This window comes from Aphelocoma coerulescens, chromosome 6 (assembly GCF_041296385.1).
Source record: "Aphelocoma coerulescens isolate FSJ_1873_10779 chromosome 6, UR_Acoe_1.0, whole genome shotgun sequence".
In the NCBI taxonomy this organism is placed as follows: Eukaryota; Metazoa; Chordata; class Aves; order Passeriformes; family Corvidae; genus Aphelocoma; species Aphelocoma coerulescens.
Window position 1 is genome coordinate 9765890 of NC_091020.1, and position 19809 is coordinate 9785698.

Genomic DNA, 19809 nt, shown 5'->3' on the forward strand with positions numbered 1-19809 from the left:
TTGTTCATTTCCATTAGGATTGCACCCATTTTTTTCTTTTTTTAGAAGCAACCAGCAGACCAAGGAATATCAGGGTATTTTTGCTTTCATGTTTTCTTTCTGTTATGTGTGGTTTCACAGGGCTTATCATGGGCTGATAATTCTGCATCAGACCTCTCACCTGAATTGCTCTGGTTCACTTCTAACACCATGCTTGTACCGTTGTTTTCAAATAGTCTCTGTAAGTCACCTAAGGTGCTGGCTGCTTGATGAATATCACTTTGAAGATCATCCAGTAAAGCCTCATGATTTTGAATGACTTCGAACAATTCTCTTGAATCCACTGATGTTGACACTAGTCACAAGATTAGAAAAACAAAGTCATGCAACAGAGTGCAGCGACCAGGTGACAGGTATTCATGCAAGACCTCCGAGAACACCTGTCTGTTTTTTACTCTGAAAATTTTGCAGTGACAATTAGGAGGTCTGTTAATTTATGGCACCTTAAATTGCAGTTCATTTGCAAGGATTTTTTCCAACAGTGATGAAAACCTAATATATTCAAATATTTGCAGAGAACTTCAGCTACAACAGTTGTGATGGCAATAAAATGGTCTTAATTAGAAATCTTGCTATGCCATAGAAATGTTTTGGAATACTAACTCTTCAAGCCATGGACTGAAAGGATGGCAAGGTTTAACAGCCTAGCATAAAAGGAGAGGATGAAAGAGCAATTGAGGCATTCCACTAAGGATTCAGGAGCACAGTGTGTAAGTTTCAGAGCTGACTCATGGAGGGGCCCTTTAACTGATGTCTTTCTAAATAAATACTTGTGAATTTGAGCTGTAGATTTCAAAGTGTGCAATACTACCCTGAAGCTAATTGCTGAAAGATAATTAATAGCACTGCAAGCCACGCCATTTCCCAGGTAGTAAGGGAAGGTCCTTGGTACTTAGACTGGTAGGGTGGAGTGCCTGAAATACAAATCTCTGGTACCTATGGTACCTAATGGTAATCTCAGAGCTACGGGGAAGCTGTTCTAAAATAGCATTTTCAGTGGATTGTTTTTCTGGTACATTTGTGAGCATGGTGTGCTGTCCTGTGAACCCACTTTGCAGAGCAAGGGATTAACATCCATGCCACTGAAAGGTGTAGGGCTCTGCACCAGCTGGCTTTCACTGATGACCATACAGCTTTGAAACTTAGGGATGCTTTGTTGTGAGCATTCACAGAGCGTTATAGCAAAAGCCCTCATATATGTCAATAAACGTTCCATTGCAAAGCTTTCCCAGATAATGCTTTCACTAAAGACATTGTCCATAGCTTATCAGGTTAAAATTGGCAGCTTCAACACTTTTTTTTGCTTTTTTTTTTTGCTTTTTTTTGCTTTTTTTTTCTGATCAGTGACTGAGAGGTAAAAGGATGACAAGCAAAATAACTTCAAGCACATACTGTGGTTTGAGAACTCTTCTTCTTGTCCTTCAGTTTCAGTTTCTGGCACCAGAATAAAATTAGGATCTGCAATTGAGATGTGGTACAGCTGTGAAAACGTTTTAGATGCAGAAAGTACTACAGTTTAGCAAGGCCATGCAGAGGAATTTCATGTGTTGTGTAACTGGTGCGGAGACAGGCTTCCTTGGGAAAGAACACCTTCCCTAGAGAATTTACTTTCCTTGCACTGGCATACAACATTGCATACATGGCAATGCTATGCAGTAGTGTGGGGATTTTTAACTCATGCCAAGTTATTGCTCATAAGAAATTAGTCTATTGCAAACAGATGGGTTTTTTTCTTTTCTGGGGGTCCCATCTAAAGATTTGCAAATTACTCTCCCTTGTTCCACAGTTACCTGAACATTCTGGTGGCACTAACAGTGAATGATGTTACACAAATGAGGAGGTAATGCTGGAGGAGCTGGTTTTGGTCAGTGAGTGTAACAAAAAAGAGACTAAACTAGTTGCACTGCATTTGATAATATCTTTCCAATGTTACGCGTGAAGTTCACCACCTAGAGATCAACCTACAATTGAAAGCTATCTGTGAAGAAAAGCTAAACCTACAGAAATATTTATCTGAGTCTGTAGGTGAGTTAGACATAGATCGTGCAAAAATTTTCACCTTTGCCTTTTTTGTTATGGTTGCCTTAATTGCAAATGGGAATTACCTTTTATCCATTTAAATTCCCTTCTTAGCATTTAAATTCTTAAATCCGTTTAAATTCTGCTTTTTGAGTATTATTTGCTAAATCCTGCCAATGCTGTTTTTAAACCACCGTTCAGTTTTTAAACCACACTGTCTCCCCTCTCTTTTTTTTCAGCAGCTGCACAGATCATAGAATCATAGAATGGTTTGGGTTGGAAGGGACCTTAAAAACCATCTAGTTCCCACCCTCTCGCCATGGCAGGGAACCTCCTGTTAGACCAGGCTGCTCAGAGACTCATCCAACTTGGCCTTGAACACTTCCAAAGATGGAGCATCCACAGCTTCTCTGGGAGACCTGTTCCAGTGCCTCACCACCCTCACAGTAAAGTATTTTTTCCTAATACTTAATCTAAACTTGCCCTATTTCAGCTTGAAGCCATTTCCCCTGGTCTTAGCACTACATGTCCTTGTGAAAAGTCCCTCTCCATCTCTCTTGTAGCCCCATTAGGTACAGGAAGGTGCTCTAAGGTCTCCTTGGAGCCTTTTCTTTCCCAGGCTGAGCAGCCCCAGCTCTCTTAGCCTGTCCCTGTAGCAGAGGTGCTCCTGGACTCACTCCAACGGGTCCATGTCCTTAAGCTGGGGACCCCAGAGCTGGATGCAGGACTCCAGGTGACATCTCAGGAGGGCAGAGGAGAGGGGCAGAATCCTCTCCCTCATCCTGCTGCCCACAGTGCTTTATTCAACAGTGCAATGGATTACAGTAGTTAACTCTAAAGGCTGTTCCTGGAGCTTTCATGGAAGTAAGAGTGTGGGCACTGTTCCTGCCTGTGCTGTGGAGCTGCTCCCTGCTCTAGGAGCCAGTCCCTTTGCAGCCAGGGTAAGCAGAGAGGAGGAGCAATGCAGACTGCAGAGCGAATGCTGCCCTCTCCTCTAAACTTGGACACCTTGTGATCTCCTGAGCCGGATGGTTTCATCCTGTGAACTGACCATAGGGGCATTTCACATACTAGTGTTGCTTTCTGATGTCAGCAGTTTTTACCTAGAATTAGGCATTCCTAGATGGACATCTGACAGGCTCCCCAGCAAATGAATACCTTTCTCCAGGAGTAAAGATTACAAAGGTGCTATTAACAGAAGAATAAGTAGCTAATGCTATTTAACTACTAATTAGTACTACTCCTTGCCTCGAAGTATCAGTGATTTGGGGTATAGCAGACTGAAAAAAAAATTCTGAAAAAAGGGAAAAAATTTAGGCAAACTCATTTCTTTCCATTGTGCTTTGCATTTAGTCATTCATTCCTATGCTTGTTCTGCAGCTTTGCTTACCACGCTGTTCACAGTCCTTGCCAATAAATCCAGGGCAGCATTTCCACTGCAAAGACTTCAAAACCTTCTGTTTCACTTGGTAGACTGGCTTCAGAGCTGACCTGTACCTGGGGAGGAAGGGTCTGGGCATTAGATTTATTGTAATAGAGTCCTTTGCAATCAAGTTTGGACTGATCCTGAACTTCTGTAGTATTCTGATGAGGTGTAGAGAGAGTTTTATTATTAAACAAATATTCCAAAATGTCACTGATACCAAGGAAGATACAAATTTGTTTAAAACTCCCCTAGAAATAATGATGAGGCTTCAATACTGTTGACAACATGCTTTAGATACTTGAGGGAAAATTCTCTTTTCTTAACTGGTTTTATTTAGGACACTTACATGATCTTCTGGCAATCTGGGGCTCCATTCAGACAGGGCTGTTGGGAGTTGACAATGTACTTCTCCTTCATGCAGGCTTCTATGTATGTGACCAGCCGGGACTGCGTGAAGGAACACCAGTTCCTAGTGGAAGAAGGACGTGGGAAAAGAGTTTGAAGTAGGTCTCTAAGTCTGTGGTTGTAACAGTGCCAAGAAAAAGTGAAATGCAGAAGGGCCTTTATTTTTATATTTTTATTTTTCCCAGCTGTATGATGAGGAAAGTGGAAAATGCTTCCTACCTTCTCCCTCCACTCCCAATTCATTTGTTTTCATTTGAGATGTTTATCTGAGTTTGTTACGAAAGGGCTGATTGTCTGAACTTTGATGCATTAGTTCCATTTCCAGTCCTTTCATTTAGCAGTAGAAATTTCCAACCCCTGATAACCTGCGGGTTAATGTCACTTTAAATGTCAAATTGCCTTTTTAGGCATGCTGCCATTTCAGATGCCTAATGACTGACTCATCAGGTTGAGGCAGACTGCTTCTGAAAACTTAATCCAACATAAGCTCCATTAATAATATCTTCCTAAGTATTACTTCTTCAAGATAATATAGTAAGTTATTGGATTTTATTAAATAGGCTAGCTTAAAAATAATTTCTCCCATCACCTGCAGGAAAATAATATTGGGGGGGGAGGGGAAATGTTTTTTTCTTGAGTCTTAGTTTTATGCTTCTAGCACAGACAAGTGAATTTTAATAGTCTGATTAATTTTCCAAGTCAGAATTACATAGGCAGCTATTAATCCCAGAGTGTAGGTGAGCCTCTTCCTTTAAAGTCAAGACTTGGCAGTGTAGTGTTGGCTGAAGTTTGATGTTTAAATCCAAGACCAGAAGGGGCAGGAAGTGACGAGTAATAACTACAATGGAAACAGCTGAACTTCAGGCAGTATATTTTTAAATGGGAATACAGGAACCAAATCTCTGACTATCAGCATATATGGAAAAAGCTTACCCCTCTCAGGGAGTTGGTGAAACAATGGGGAACCGAGTCCTGCACAAAAGCAGAAGCTGGCACTGCAGCAGCTAGGAGAGGGGGAGGAACCTGCAAGGAAGCTGGAAACATCAGGATGGAAGGGCAGACAGCCTGGGCTAGCTGGGAACAGTTCACCAGGCTTGCTGGGCCATAGCCTGTTTTGCTCCCCTGTTTCTTAAGGAAAATGTGATTGAGATTTCAGCAAGCACTCATGCATGCAACACGCTTCATCTGTTAGAAGCAAGGGCAGGAATCTGGCAAAGCCTGCAGTACTGGGAAAGCAGGACAGGAAAGGAGGCTGCTGCCTTTGTTGTGATTTCCAGCCAAAACAACTTGTTAAGAGTTGTAGCTTTGAGGCCTTTGCGAGTGGCTGGGGGAAATTTTGGGCCTCTGATCAATGGGAGTCTTGGTTCTTATGGAACTGAACTAGAAGAAAAATCCTTGAATAATTATTGAAGTATTACTCTTCCAGGGTCAACACTCTGCTTGTGTCAGTAAAACCACTCAGTAAAACCAGCAGACCAGCACACATGCTCTGGTGACATCTGCCTCTGAGGTGTGCCTACATCTGCCAGGCTTTATAAGGCTCTGTCACTTTTTGGTAATTGGTGTCAGTTAAATAACTCTAAAACAGAGACCTGGTTTGTGCTTGGTTTTGGGCTGTCCTCTCTCATGTGCTTGGCAAAGCATAGCTGGGAGAGGCTTTTCCCCCCTCAAATCCTCTCTTTTTTTCCTGGGGAAATAAAGTGCTGTTGCTGGAGCTCACTGGTATCGTTGCTAGGTGCAGGATCCCTGCCCCTGCCAGTAGGATGCCTGCCAGATCCAGGCAGGAGTCTGCATTCAGTGTGGAAATCTCCTTTTAAAACAGGATTCTTTGGCTTCAGGGTTTTGTTCTTTCCTAATGAAAACAATCCACACCCAGTGAATCATCATCTGGGCTGATTTTTTTTCCCCACTATATGCAAGTCGTTCCTAAGAAGTCCTTGGAGTCATGTCTGCCACACAAATCAAAGCCAAATGTGCACATGCATCAACCTGTGTAAGCAAGAATGAGGCACCGTGGGACAGTGAGTGCTTTTGCTGTCCTGCATGGGTGGATGTGCACAGACATGGAACAGAAAACACGAGGATTCCTTTTCAAAACATGTTAATGTGTTGGAGGTACATGGTGGGCTTCCCACTTGTAGAAAGGGGTTATGTTGTATCAGAAATTTGGATCGTTGGTTGATCCCAACTTGATGCCTGCTTTGGACAGTTACTAGCGTTCTGTAGACTGAATAGTTTGAGGGAAAAACAAGGGGGGAATATGATGGACTCTCAATAAAAACTTCCATAAATGCTGGTCACAGCTCTGTATGTTCAGTTTTCTTTACTGTATATTCACTAGTTCTCTCATTTGATCTTAAAAGTTTATTTGTGGAGCTGAAGGGCTATGTAATACCATGTTTTGGTTTTAATCACAAAAACTTTCAGAGGTTTTGAGTTCCATAAAACTTATCAAAGTTTATTCTTTCCTCAAATAAGTAGATAAGGCCTGTAATGAGCTGCAAAATAGATACATGTGCCCAAAGATGAAACTTCTGTTGCAGTATTTTTTTGTGCAACTTGTCAAATGCTTCCTTTAGGGAAACTTTGCTATCTGTAACTAAAAATACTTCTTAATGGGATTAACCTTGAGGGAAAATACGTCATTCTTTAATGTTAAGTGCAGCAATGTAAGAGACTGAGAAGGGCTTGATCTAAAGTTCGGTGAGGCAAGCAGGACTTCTCTGGCACCAAAGGCTCTGAATCAGGCTATGAAGTTTCAAAGAGCTGCTCCTTCACAAATAGCACTTTCTTTCTTGGGCTGGTTTTTGGAACACAGCAGCTTTGTGTTCTGCTGCTGCATTTTTTTCTCGTCTTTGTAACTATGTCACTTCATTCACTGAATATGTAACCAACCTAACACCCTCTGCTTTTATTCTCTTTAATACAGTTTCCTTTTGGTGCAAGCTTCTGCTGCCAAGGAGAGAGAGAGGACAGAGAAGCTGCTCATGTGAGGAGAGCAGAAAAGCCTTCTCTGTAATGTGGTGAACAGTAACATTTATCACAATGCTGCAAGTTAGAGCACCGCTTGAGGGAACCCTAGTGAATTCAGGGCTGCAGATGTTCCATTTGTTCAGTGGCTTTTCCTGGTTTACGTTCCAAGGAAATGAATCCCCTTTTATTCAAACCAGGAAAAAAGTATTTTAATAATTTTGTTTGCTAGACTGTGGTTTTGGTTTTTCTTTTTTTTCCTAGGCTTCATTCTAGTTATGAATTAAACTTATTAAATAGAGTCTTCACATGCATCTATCCACTTTTGCCTTATTTTGAGGCAAGTGTATTCTTATGTCTGAGGTTAAATATATCTGATGACAAAGCATTCTGTATTTAAATAAGATTCAGAAAATGTAGGTTAGCTCAAGCTCTTTTCATTTGAAACTTTCAGTTTCAAACACTGATATTGAAATTATTTTTTTCTTACATTGGGTCTAGTTCTGCTTTTACTGAAACAGCAAAATGCAGGCAGTTCTTTCTCTGATTCTAGGATTTGACTGGACCACCTTATATCATAGGAAACAAAATAAAGAACCAGGAGAAAAGGTTAGATGGCTGCTCTACAGTAATTGACTCTGCTCAGGTGAATATGGGGTAGTGTCTTTTCTTCATACAGACAATTACAGCATGTGAGTGAGTGTGACTAAAGCTCCCCAGCTCAGGGAGGGACTGACACACTCTAGTTCTCTTTGCTACATGTTCTCTTGATTGGCACTGTGGTGCATAATTTTAGATGTTTCCTAGGTCAGTGGAATTTTTGCCTGAACAAAAGCTTCAGGAATTCAGGATGTTGTTTTTTTCATAAGTTTTGTTATTCCTTTGGCTGTACTAGTACAACTGGGTTGTCCTTCACACATCGGTTTCCTCAGGTTTCTATTCTAAAGGAAGCCAGTGTCTGTAATTACTTTGAAAACTCCTGCCTAGCCATTCCTGTGTCTACTACTGACCGTGCACAAAACTTTTCAAGACCGTAACATTTTCCTATACAGCAAAAAAGGCACCAGATAAGCAGTAATTCCTGCTTAAATTTGCTATAAGAAGGTAGAAGACAACTCTTACTTCAGTTTAAACTGAAGTGATTTTCCACTGACTTGTACAGAATGACTTCTGTTTTATACGAGTTGAAGAAGAATATAAGAATGAGGCTTTAGCTGTGGTTGGTTTTTCTCTCAGTGCAAATTTCTCACTGGCAAGAAAAAGCAGCCTCAATAAAACAGAGGTAAAGTACCACATTTAAATTAATCTAAACTAAGACTGTGCATGCCTGTATTGAGACAGACATATCTTTTTATTTCTTATGGAATGCAGGAAGTGTTCAGCTGTTGGGGAAGGTACTGGCTCTCCAAAGCAGCACAGTGTGCCACTGGTTTTTTAATTAGCAGACAGTAAGTGATGCCTGGTGGTCTGTCAGTGAATTCTCCAGCTCTTCCCAGGCAGCCAGCAGCCCTATATTAGAATCAAACAGCAGAAACTCTCATATTTCTCTATCTTTCCCTCAGGATGAGTAGAACTCCCTCTCAGGCAGGGTCTGGGATCTTCCTGTGTCTCATCCCATGAAACACCTTTGTTTTCACAGGAGTGAGAGCAAACTGATTGATTTGCAGTTCACCTTAAAAAACTGGGCTGAAGAGAGTGGCAGTGCTAGTTTCAAACGTGGATTTCCATACAATGCTGGAAATCTTCCAGAACCCTAAGTAATGCAGGTCAAATGCAATGTGTATTCCAACAGTAGTGCCAGTTAGTCTGTTATCAGTTGGGATAGTCCTGTCCTGCAGAACATCCTAAAATCTTAGTGCAGTGAAGACTTTCAGAGCAAATGCAGTCCTGAACTTGGAGCCTCACTGGGACCAAGAGTTCAAGAAACAGCAGGCTTGGCTGGGAGCTGGTTTTGAGGCAAATCCAACTGTTGTACAAAGTATTTTAGAGAAGTAAATGCAAGAGGTTTTTCCTCCTCAAGAGCACCCGCAGCCATTACCTCATTTCTGTTTTCCCCCCTGCAAGAGAAGCTCTACAGCCCATTTAGAGGGCACCTTACACTTGGATTTTATCCTTTGGTTCCTGCAGACTTAAGTTCACATCTAGTACAGCCTGGTCACTCCTTTGTCAGGCCTCAGCTGGAAGAAGGAATTGCAACCAGTGGCCACCCTCTAGCACACCTGTGCTGATGCCAGGGAGACAAAAGTCTTTGGGAAGCCAAGCTTCCCACTGGCACATGCACAGGGTGCAGGCAGTGTGCACCAAGGCTTGCCCTGACCGTGTTTGGGGCATGAGGGTAGATTTGTTCAGGGCTGGCCACTGATCACTCCTTCAGGGGGTACTGACCCACACAAACAGGAAGGTGTTGGGTCCAGGTGGTGATACTGCTGATGGTAATTCTGTGGCTATGCTGAAGCAGGAGCTTCCTTGCTATCTGCTGAAGAAATTAATTGCTGCAACTTGCAGTAATGAGCTGTGAAACAAATCAATCCCTTGGGCACAGAAGGTTCAATAACTCCTGCACTGTATGGAATGGAGCTGTGTCATTTGCATCAAGCAGGCTAATGGGGAGCTATTCCCCCTGCAGCTGAGCAGCTCAATGACAGCCAAATATTGGAGAATTTCCTGAAGTCCTGAAAGGAGCTAAGTGTCTAACTTTGATAGGAAACCATTGCTTCTGTTGATGCACTTGGCACTGCAAAAGCTATTGTTGAGCACTCAGTGGTTGTTCCACTGCTTTGCAGGATGTTGGGGGCTGAAGATCACTTTTAGCTACACTTCATCCAAACTGTTTTATTTTAAGCATATGTTCTGTGCCCCTTTGGTGGGAAATTTCAGTATCCCATAAGCTTCCTACAAAAGCCCCTGCCTTGTTTTAAAGAAATAGGTGAGTCAGTGTGAGACTGGTCTTAATTAAATTAATGGATTCTTCCTGTAAAAGCAGACAAAAAATAATAAGCTATTAAGATTGAACATTGTTATGACTTTCCTTAGAGTAAGACTGATTTGAGTTTTCTCTGCTTGCGTACACTTGGGAGGATAGTTACATATTTTGACACACTGGGTAGTCATGAGAACAGGCCTGATTCTTTGTGGCTTCTTAATATGGAATTAGAAGAAGAGGTGAGTGTTTCAGTGAGATAACAACACACCTGGCTGACATCAAGAAACCTTCCTCTAATCAAGGGTGACTTCACAGAATTGTATGTCCAAACCTCAAAATATGTTAATGCAATTAAGGATTTACTTAAGCTGAAGATTTCTTGCTTGTTTTTCCATTTTTTGCAGGTATGTTGTAATTGTAAAAAAAATCCCAGGAGATGACACTGTGTGTTTGTGGATTAAAGATAAGGAAGGAAAAATGAACCACCTACCCAGCCGCAGGGCAAATCCAAAACAGGGGCCACTTGGCAATGATTACACTTTTGGAAACACAGAAGTTCTGTGAGACTTTGGATAGATGGAGCCAGCTGTAGTTGCTCTGCTCCTTCCTATTCCACCACCACTGTCCATTTCTCCCTTACAGGGTGAGCCATCCACCTGGGGACTGGCTCCATCAGTGGTTACTGAGGGGGAAGGTTAAAAATAACCTCTGCCTTTTCCTAAGATTATTTTTAACCTGGAATGCTTGAGTGATCTGGTTTACAGTGTTACTTGACAGACAGGTCAGGCTAACTGAAGGTACAGGCAGCTTTGGGCTTTGCTGTGAGAGCTGCATGTGCCTTTTACATGCTTCATTTGTCTTGGTTTCTTTAATGAAATACAACACGAAGTGCATGAAATCTGAGTTGTGAGCCTGACTTCCTGATGTACAGGTCTCTTAATTTCCCTTTTTAATTCTGCTGGAAGTTTTGGGTACATGGGGATCCATTTACCTCAGCAGTAGAATAAAATAGCTGAAGTCAAACCAGTCAGCTCATTTGAGACACAGCTGCTGGGGAGTAAAGCAGTATAAAAAGTTGATTTGCTTTGGAAAATTGCCCTCTTTTGATAGTTTTAATTTTATACACATACAGACACTTGTCCACTTGAACATGCAGAGCTTCTCCTGTTTTTTCAAATGCAAGCAACAGCTGAGATACTAATTCATTACCTAGTTCTTCCTCTAAAGGCTAGTGACTTCTTACTGATTTTTATATTTTAAAACTCTTACCTTAATAGTCTTGTTATTCTTAGAGGAATTAGCAAAATAACATATCTAAGCATTTGACTGAGATCTAATGAGTCATTTAATCTCACATGTTGAAACAGAAACCAGAGGATTCTGACTAATACCTTGGAATACTTAGTCATGGTGGTCTCAATTATTCAAATAACTGCAATATGAAAAATAATACTCTACATTTTTTTAAAAATTAAGACTATTTTGTAGCTACCACTATTCCTAATACATAGGGAAAATAAGAAGCGGTTGAACAAAACACATCTTGCTTTTATTTTTTTAAAATATTGAGAGTCAAAACTTTGTCACAAAGACCAAGTTACCATAGATTTTGTTTGCTTGCTTCCTAGTTCTGAAAAAAAAGTATTTTCTTATTTCAAAAGCAAAGTAGATGTAAGACACCATTTTGGTGGAAAACTATTCTCCACCATCCTGGGCTTTTTTGGCATATCTGTCACACTTTTTTATGGTATGTCTTTCTCTCCCTTTATCTCTCAATTCCTATTTAACTCCTGATGCTTTTCTTCTTGTTTTCTTCTTGAGAGATATAAACCCTATTTCTCAATGGTGTTTTTTCCAGGGAATATGTCACACTTGTAGGGAGGAAATACCAGATTCATGGCAACATCTTGTCTGTGCATAGCAGAGTACTGCAGCCACAGCAGCTGACAGGCACTCAGGGACTTCATGCTCTGAAGGTGTGTTGCTTCAACCATTTTAGAATTTGGAGTGTGGTTACAAGGAGAATTGTGTTGTTCCTTCTTATTCACCCTCTTTCCCCTTACTTTTAGATATAATTCCTCTCAAAGTCTCAAATTTCTTTCCTAAGACCTAGCAGCTGCCTGGCCTTGTGTGTGCTGTAAGTATGACAGCTCTACAAAAGAATAAATACCTAAAAGCTGCTGCCAGGCTAGATTTGGATTGTCTGTAGTCATCCACATAGCTTTATAATTGGGAAGAATGTTATGATTTGACTCATTATGCAACCATCTCCATAAAAGAAGGAAGTATTTCTCTCCTTGGGAGGAAATTAGGGTGAGTCATAGCTGGTGTTGAACTGAATTAGACAAGCTGGTGCTGAACAGAACTACAGAACAAAGGAAGAAATCCTGATTAGGACAGTATATTACAGCATCTTGCTGACCTATAATGCTGACCTTTTTACAGCATTGAATTTTCATAGTACTGGGAGTTTCCAGAATGCTTTCAGCATTTCAACCAGCAGTCAAATGATTACCACCTTGCAGTGTAACTGGAAAGCCCAGAGTACCCCTTGGGCCTTGTTTCCTTCCTTTGACAGTGTCTGAACTGCATTAACCAGGAGTTGGTTAATTAACAGAGCACGTCATTATTGAACACTACCCATCACGGAACTGGAAGTGAACCCCTGCAGGCTTTGGGAAGTGACTTGGGGCTATTAGTGGGGGGTACAGATTTGTGGGAAGATGTAGTATGAAGGACAGCAGGCTTTCATACACTTAACATGTTACATGCAGAAGGGAGGCCTTAATTTTACATGTAGATGAAATTAGAAACAAGATTGCGTACTGCAGTTTGCCTGAAAAGGAAGCATGACATGAGCAAGGTTTTATAGTCTCTTTCCATCTCTCTTTTTTCCTTTCCTCAAGAGCATTTAAAGGGAAAAATACCAGGGCATCCTAAAGCACTGAGCTGTGAACAGCACTCAGTGTGCTGCTGTTTCAGCTCTCCTGAACAAGGCTCTGCTGTATCCATCCATCAGGGCTATAAAAGATTCATTCACTGTCCTGCTTGGTTTTCATCTATTTTAAACATTTAGAGACCTACTTACATGCCCTGTAAAACTTGCACAAATCATAGGGTTTGGAAATATTTCTAGTGAAGTACATACCTTTTGCTCTCAGAATGGCTACTCTTCTGCCACAGATTAGCATGAAGAACATTTGCTGGCATGAAAACCTTTTGAAGGGGGTGGGGGTGTGAAATCTGTAGTAATTTTCATGCTTATTCATTATTCCTTACTTCGTTATATTTACTCCTCACTATTTTTATTTTGCTAATGTCCTGCCATTCTCTTTCCCTCTCCACTTCCAAGGCCCAAGTCTGCAGGCAGGTACATTCTGCTAATGGGCAAAGTTTGCCATGCTCAGCAGAAATAATTGGCATTGGTTTACGGTAAGAAAAAGTCAGTAAATTAACTTCCTCTAGCTCTGCTTTGCCAGAGGTAATGTTTTGGTTTATGGCAGAACTGGGAGGCTTCACCTCTGCCAGGCATGTGCACACCCCTAACCTCATTCTGCTGTCTCAGACTAAGCAAAGAGCTGGTCCCATCTGTGGTTTCATCCTCCACAGGCAATTCAGCTTTCTGTTCGTGTAGTTAAAGCATTTAAACAATTCTTGTTTGGGTATAGGTTGACCCCTAAAATCTAATGTATTTTCATGAGAAACCTCTATTAAAAACAGTCCTGTATCAACAGAATATAAAAGTATCAGAGGGGATTGCACTCTCATTATGTGTAAGACAGACATGGTGGGTACTTACCCATTTCGGGGCTGTGGGCTCGCAGCTTCAAAATCCCCTCTCTCTTCCTGATGTGAGGGGACCACACTTGAAGGGTAATCTTGAGTATCTTCCCTGAGCCCTTCTGCCTCCCAGTAACCTTCTTCTTGGTGTGGTAGAGGAGCTCTCTGAGGGTGTGCAGAGGTCTCATGAACTCGTGGCTTTAAGCTGTGCATGGAACCATCACGATATCCATGATGGGCTGTGTGTTCCACCAGCTTTGCCAGTCCTATTGTACTACAGACCAGCAAAAGCTTCGCGAGCATCCTGGGCTTCTTCCCCCCAGTTACACCTGTCTCTTGTTCTTTTCTCTGAAGCTCAGCCTGAATTAATTCAGAAATGCCCCAGCAATATTCTTTAACTGGAAAGTTGGAAGAAGGAAGGAAAAAAAAAAAAAAATTTTGTAACAAAGAGCGGAAAGAGCTTTCGGCCCTCCCAGCTACTGTGGAAACGTCCGTGGCTATTGAACAATGTGAGCCTGGTTCCTGTGTGGGGCTCAGACGTCTCTGACAGGGGGAAAGAAAAGGTGGTAGGAATATAGCTTATTCAAGGAACTTCTGAGCTCGCCTGCCTTCTAAACTTATCTGTGAACAGGAACTCGGCTCTTATCAACTGCCTTCTCAGGCACAGGAAAAGGATGTTAGCTTAAAGGAAAGGAAGAGAAAAGAAAGGAAAGAAAATATTGAGTGCTCTAACAGACTCTCATTACAGTGCCAGAAAGTGTCACAGACCTGCTTGGTCCAGTGCTGCACATGGGGGTTTTTTCTACAGTTTAAAGGCTGAATTACCTTGGCTTTAGCAGCAGAATATCTGTGGTATGTACAACAAATTGTGGGCATTGAGGGACTCAGAGCAAATGTACAGTAAAAAAGAGCTGACAAACATCCATTCTTGTGTTACCTTTGCAAAGTAGCGCTGTGAATCATAGTCTGATCCCATCAAAATGGAAGATTTTCATTAAGTTGTCCTTCAGAGAGGTCAGGATAATGGAGCATTTTTAAGAATTTCTATTTGGGTTGTCATATCTGGGTGTCAGGACTTTTTTTTTTTTTTAATTAGCATTAAAAGAAAACCTCTAGCCAAGAGCTGCTGTCAACAGCTACCTCTGTCACCACCTTCTAATAATAAATTTTTTAAAAAAAGGCTGTGGAGGTTGCATGTAGTTTTCTTACTGGTTTTGCTTTGCTTGGTGGTGCTGCTTTTAGTTTTGTTGCTTTCATTAACTGTGTTTCTTTTTTCACAGTCTTGCAGAGTGATGTGGTCTGGCATTTTAAAGAATAAAATGAAGGAGAATGATGCTCCACTGACAAAACAAGTGGGAATGCAGGACTGCTAGATCATCTCTCAGTGTGAATGATGAGATGAGCAGCCCAAAGTTCAGTATGTCCTGCAGAGCATTAAATGTAAAGCTTTTATGGATCCATTCCAATAGCAGCTGAAAATAGAGGATAAAATCTCTCCAGGATTTTGGAAGGCCTTGTTATTAAAGGCTATGAATTTGCATCTCCATATCACTGTCTGAATTTGCAGCCCTCTCCTGATGCCCCTGTTTTATGCTTAATGGAAGAACCTAGAGAAACAAGGAAGTGCCCTTCCTGACCTGTGGTAGACACTGCTGCCTAAGAGCAGTGACAGCAGCATATGGGGCCAGTCAGGGAGAGATTTTGCTAATTCTGAGGGAAAACCTGCTCTTGTTGTAGCAGTCACTTCTTCCAGGAGATGAAATCACAAGGTCTGGACTGAAGACTGAAAAAAATTAGCAACTTCCCTCTGTTCCTTCCTGCTGCTTTTATTTCAGAATTGTGTGCATCCTGCTGTAACACGTCAGTGTATGAATATTTCATGTGCCATGTTTCACATAGAAATGTGCTCTTCTCATGAGTAACTGGATGTGACCTAAACATTATATTTGTTTACATATTAAGACCATTATCAGGAAGGAACTGAAGCAAACATGAGACAAAACAAGCAACAGGCTTATAACCTGACCTGCAGTGAGATGCTGGCTTGCAGAGAAGTGAACTGTGTTGCAGGTATTGAAGTCATTCTTCATGGGTGTGATCCCTCCCAAGTGGTGGGGCAGTGTTTCTCTGCCATCCTCCTGGCTCAGAGCATCTGCTGCTCCTCCAGGTGCAAGAACCTGTTCTCTGTGCCTTTGTAATGGTGCTGCCCTACGGGGGCAGCAGGCACAGGTTTGCAGGTTCATAATTTGGCACAACATTTTTGGTAGCAGTTACAAAAGATGCTAAATATGGAGCAAGGGCAGGGGATGACATCCCTTCCCTTGTGATAGGCATAGCATAGGATGCTGCCATGAACACATGAAAGGCATTAATTATTCAAAGCCACTTCCTTACTGAACACTAGTTGGGATTTTTGTCTAATAGCTGTTATAATTTGGGGTATCTGAATAACATATTCAGGTTATACTATTGGTTCATCAAATTAAAACATCAAATTTTTTGGCAGACTTAGTTGTAAGTTTTCTTTTATATCTGTAGAGGAACAGGTATGAGGAGTGTACCTACTCAGGAATGAGGTACACCACGACTTCATTTTTTTTTTTTTCTTTCTTTCTCTTTTGAGCTGTTGCCTCACCATGGAGCCAGGGAAAACAGCCATATATTTGCTGTAACAACCTGCTCATTGCTTTCTGAGGTCAGTCTCTTCTAGGAGGTACTTTCTAGATGAGAAAGATACCCATGCACCAACTAACATCAGTAGATATTTAGTCACCCTTCAGTTGCCTAGTTTAGTGTTGGAATAGTTTACAGAGCTGCATACCACTGCTGGAATGAAAGAAATGGCTGAGATAAATCAATTTAAAATATGGTTTGGAAAATTATTTGGAAAGTGTCATTGTGAAGTGTTACTCCAAAAATATAGTTGAAACAATTCAGTAAGTGATGTTATAATAATAGTGGTGTGGGGATGTTTGGAGCTGCCCTGATAGTTCTCACAAGTTTTTAGTGGTTCTAAGAACAGCTAGCCAAAAGATACTGTTCCTCCACCCTTATTCATGAAAATACTTTTCCTCCAAGTATTTCTGGGAAGTACTTCCTCGAAGTGTTCAAACTATCCTTCAGACTTCAAGCTAGTCTGTAAAGAGTTGATATTGCCAGTTCCAGCAGATCGATCACTTAGGCCCTGGGATCTTGCCAATAAGTGTCATGGCTGCTCTTGCCTTGTCTGGTAATTATAACCACTTCCTTTAAACACAGCTCTTAACCCGCTCTGATGTTGCAAGTCCAAGAATTCAGTGTCCTTTTTGCAATTCCATCGCAAAGTTGCCAAATGCCAGCACCATCTGCTGGATAATCTGCTTAAGGTGCAGAATCTCATCTTGGCCCCTCCCCTTTTGTTTAGGGTCGGAGCCCTGCAGCTGCAGATGGATGGGAGGTGGGCAACCACAGAGTAAACAGTGCCAAACAATGAGTTTGATTAATGGTTTGTCTGATAAATGGCTTGGCCGTACTCGGGAAGCAAACGCTCTAGCTGTTCCAGTCAGCATGTCTCTGGAGAAAGAGCCCTTAGAAATTCAGTTTTCACTTAATAGATTCTAATGATTTTGTTTGTTCTTTTCTGTCTTTTCAGATTCACTGCCTACTCTGTAATGCTCTTAATTATAGACTTAAATTCCGAATCTGTGTATTTAAAGGGAAAATAAAAACCCTTGAAAAAATGTGTAAAAAGCCAAGAAAAGACTGAAAGCAAGTGTTGTTTTAGATTCATATATCCCAGTTTGAAATCTCTGAAGTAGACTGAATAACTGAAGGAATTTTATGTCTAGGAAGACAGTTTTGTTGATAGCTGCACAGCAAGGGGACAGCTTCTCATTAGTCATTGGGATTTAGATCTGGAAAATGCTGTCTCATTCCTTGCCCATTGCTGATGCGCGCTCATGCGTGTGCAGCTGCTCTGGGGGAAGAGCACGGGGAGAAGAGTGTCTGGAGCAGGGCTGCAGGGCTAGGGAGTAATTCCTTTCACTGGTCTGTCCATCAGAGGAAGAAGATGAATTCTTGTTGCCTGTATTTTTAATGGTTTGCTCAAAAGCTATCAGTGGTGTTCGACAGCAGAGATCAGTCACAGAAGGTTGCTGTACTGGCAGCACTCTGTGCACTGCGTGTGGCCCATCCCTGTGTGTGTTCCTGAGAAATGGCTCGTCCCTGGGTTATTCATTCCCTGGCTAAGGAAATTAGCTCATTACCTATGCAAACGTACATGCAGGGATTCAAGTCCTAAACTGTTTGCCAAAGGATGTCAGACAACTGCTTGTTTTCGTTAGGGCATGGAAATGATGGATCTGTGACAGTTCTCCTTTCTGCATTTTGAAGTTTTCATAAATGGAGAGAGAGAGAGAGAGGAAGGATTTCTGTTTATTTATAGCAAGGTTCAATCCTGTTAATGTTAATATTATTCATTAAAAAACTTCCTGAACGAAGGATATTTACCAGCCACAAAAGCAGTCTCTTTCCTTTCCTTACCTCTCTTTCAAACCAGATCATACCCCATTTAAATACTTCAGTAGAATATGACCAAATCACATTTCTTTCATCTAGCAAAATGACTTTGTCAGCTGTTAGTCTCCAGCATAAGTACATTGTTAAAGGACAAGGTTAAGGCTTTGTGGGCGGAGTAGTTTGCAGCTAGGAAAATTCAAGAAGGAAGAGACCCAAAATAAGTAAAATCCTTTTTAATCTGTTGCAGAAAGAAAGAAAAAGACAGTAGAGGACGGAATCTCCATTTCTGCTTTGCATTCTTTTCTTTGCCTTGCATCAGTGCTTTGGGAATAGGTAGACTTGAGTTAGAATTCTCTTGCCCATATTTCAAAATTGCTGGCAGATGTTGCACAGACCTGCTTCCAGGTATCAGCCACCAACACCCAGGGACAAATGGAGGTATATGAGAGTTGGGGAACTGCTCCTTTCAGGGGAAGTTTCAAGAAATGCTGCTGTTATGCAGCAAGAGGCTCAATGGCCAAGCCTGAGCAGCCAGAATTCAGACTTCAAATGAACAGCAAGTGGATGGTTTGTCATTGCACAAGACAAGGCTTTCTTTCAGTATTATGCAAATCAGCCAAATGTTTTTGAGATACTGATTTGTTTACAGTGATATGGATTATATTCAATAGAATAAAAAAGAGAGCTTAATGTGTAGCTTAAGTGTTTTCTCCTAGTGTTGCAAGGCAGAAAACAGAGAAAAAGAGGCTGCTGCCAGGTGAAACAGGAACTTGGGGTCTCTGAATTGCCTGCTGGAGGTCTTTCTCTTTAGCTGCTGATTATCTTATCTGATACAAGGGGGGAAACCTTAGCAGGCAGTAAGTCCTCAGCAAAATCTTAAAGCCACGGTAGTTTGTGTTAACTCTTGTTAGTTTTGGCTGAGGCAAGGCAGGATTGGCAACAAACTGGGGCTGAATCCTCTGCTTTGAGTAGAAGAAGGGTTCTGCAGTCTGGGGGTGGCGAACATTGAGGAGCCATTATGGATGCTTGCCCTGTATAGATCGCCTACAATGTTGTCTCGAGTCCAGAGCTTTCCTAAAAAGGTTTCAAGGTTAAACAATGCCTGTGCAAGCTGCCTGCTGCCTTGGGAGGGATCCAACAGCATGGAAATGTGTCTTGTGAGCCCTTTCTCAAGGTCATCGGGACAGGAGAAGGCAGGAAAGGAGTATCCCACTTGAGTATTGGCTAATTCAATCTGGTGATGATTCATATTTCATATCCCAGGATGGCTTGATATTTCATGTATTTGTTACCTTTTAATAGCAATGCAAAATACGTAAAATTGAATTGTACAAATCACAATGACAGAACAATAGCTGAACGAAATCAAAATACACTTCTCACTCAACCTTATCAGCCTTGGTGTTCTCCTGAAAATACCAGTAAAATTCATAACCCTGGGAATGTCTGTGCTCTGCTTTAATGGTCTTTGAAAGCCTGGTGAAAAAGTAAATAGGCCCTGTAGCAATTCCCAAAGATGGTAAATTCATTTTTTTAACAAATGTAGTTAAAACAAGACTCCTGCCCTGTGCCTGATGAAATCAGTGGCGGTTTTGTGACTGGCTCCAGGAGCAGTGAGGTTAAACCACTGTTGTATGGCACAGTAAGGTGCAGATGTCTTCAATTTGAGAGCACCTTGGGACAAGGAATGAGCACCAGCCATAGCATCAACCGCCTTGGGGGAATTTTGACAGATGGTAAGAAAAACCTT

At 41.5% G+C, this 19809-nt stretch overlaps 1 protein-coding gene across 4 annotated transcripts in view; it reads right to left on the bottom strand.

The window, feature by feature from the left end:
* Positions 1–19809, bottom strand: part of MMRN2 (multimerin 2) — a 42215-nt gene that overhangs the window by 10290 nt on the left and 12116 nt on the right. Inside the window, exons 2-6 of one of the 4 annotated variants that reach the window (XM_069019163.1) lie at positions 13582–13960; positions 3831–3953; positions 3449–3555; positions 1432–1497; positions 161–334 (exon numbers count right to left, since the gene is read on the bottom strand). In XM_069019163.1, coding sequence (XP_068875264.1) covers positions 161–334; positions 1432–1497; positions 3449–3555; positions 3831–3953; positions 13582–13865 — 754 coding nt within the window. In that variant the 5' untranslated portion in view covers positions 13866–13960. Of the gene's footprint in view, positions 1–160; positions 335–1431; positions 1498–3448; positions 3556–3830; positions 3954–13581; positions 14323–19809 lie in introns of those variants that run through there. The other 3 variants (XM_069019164.1, XM_069019165.1, XM_069019166.1) reach the window with 3 other exon arrangements.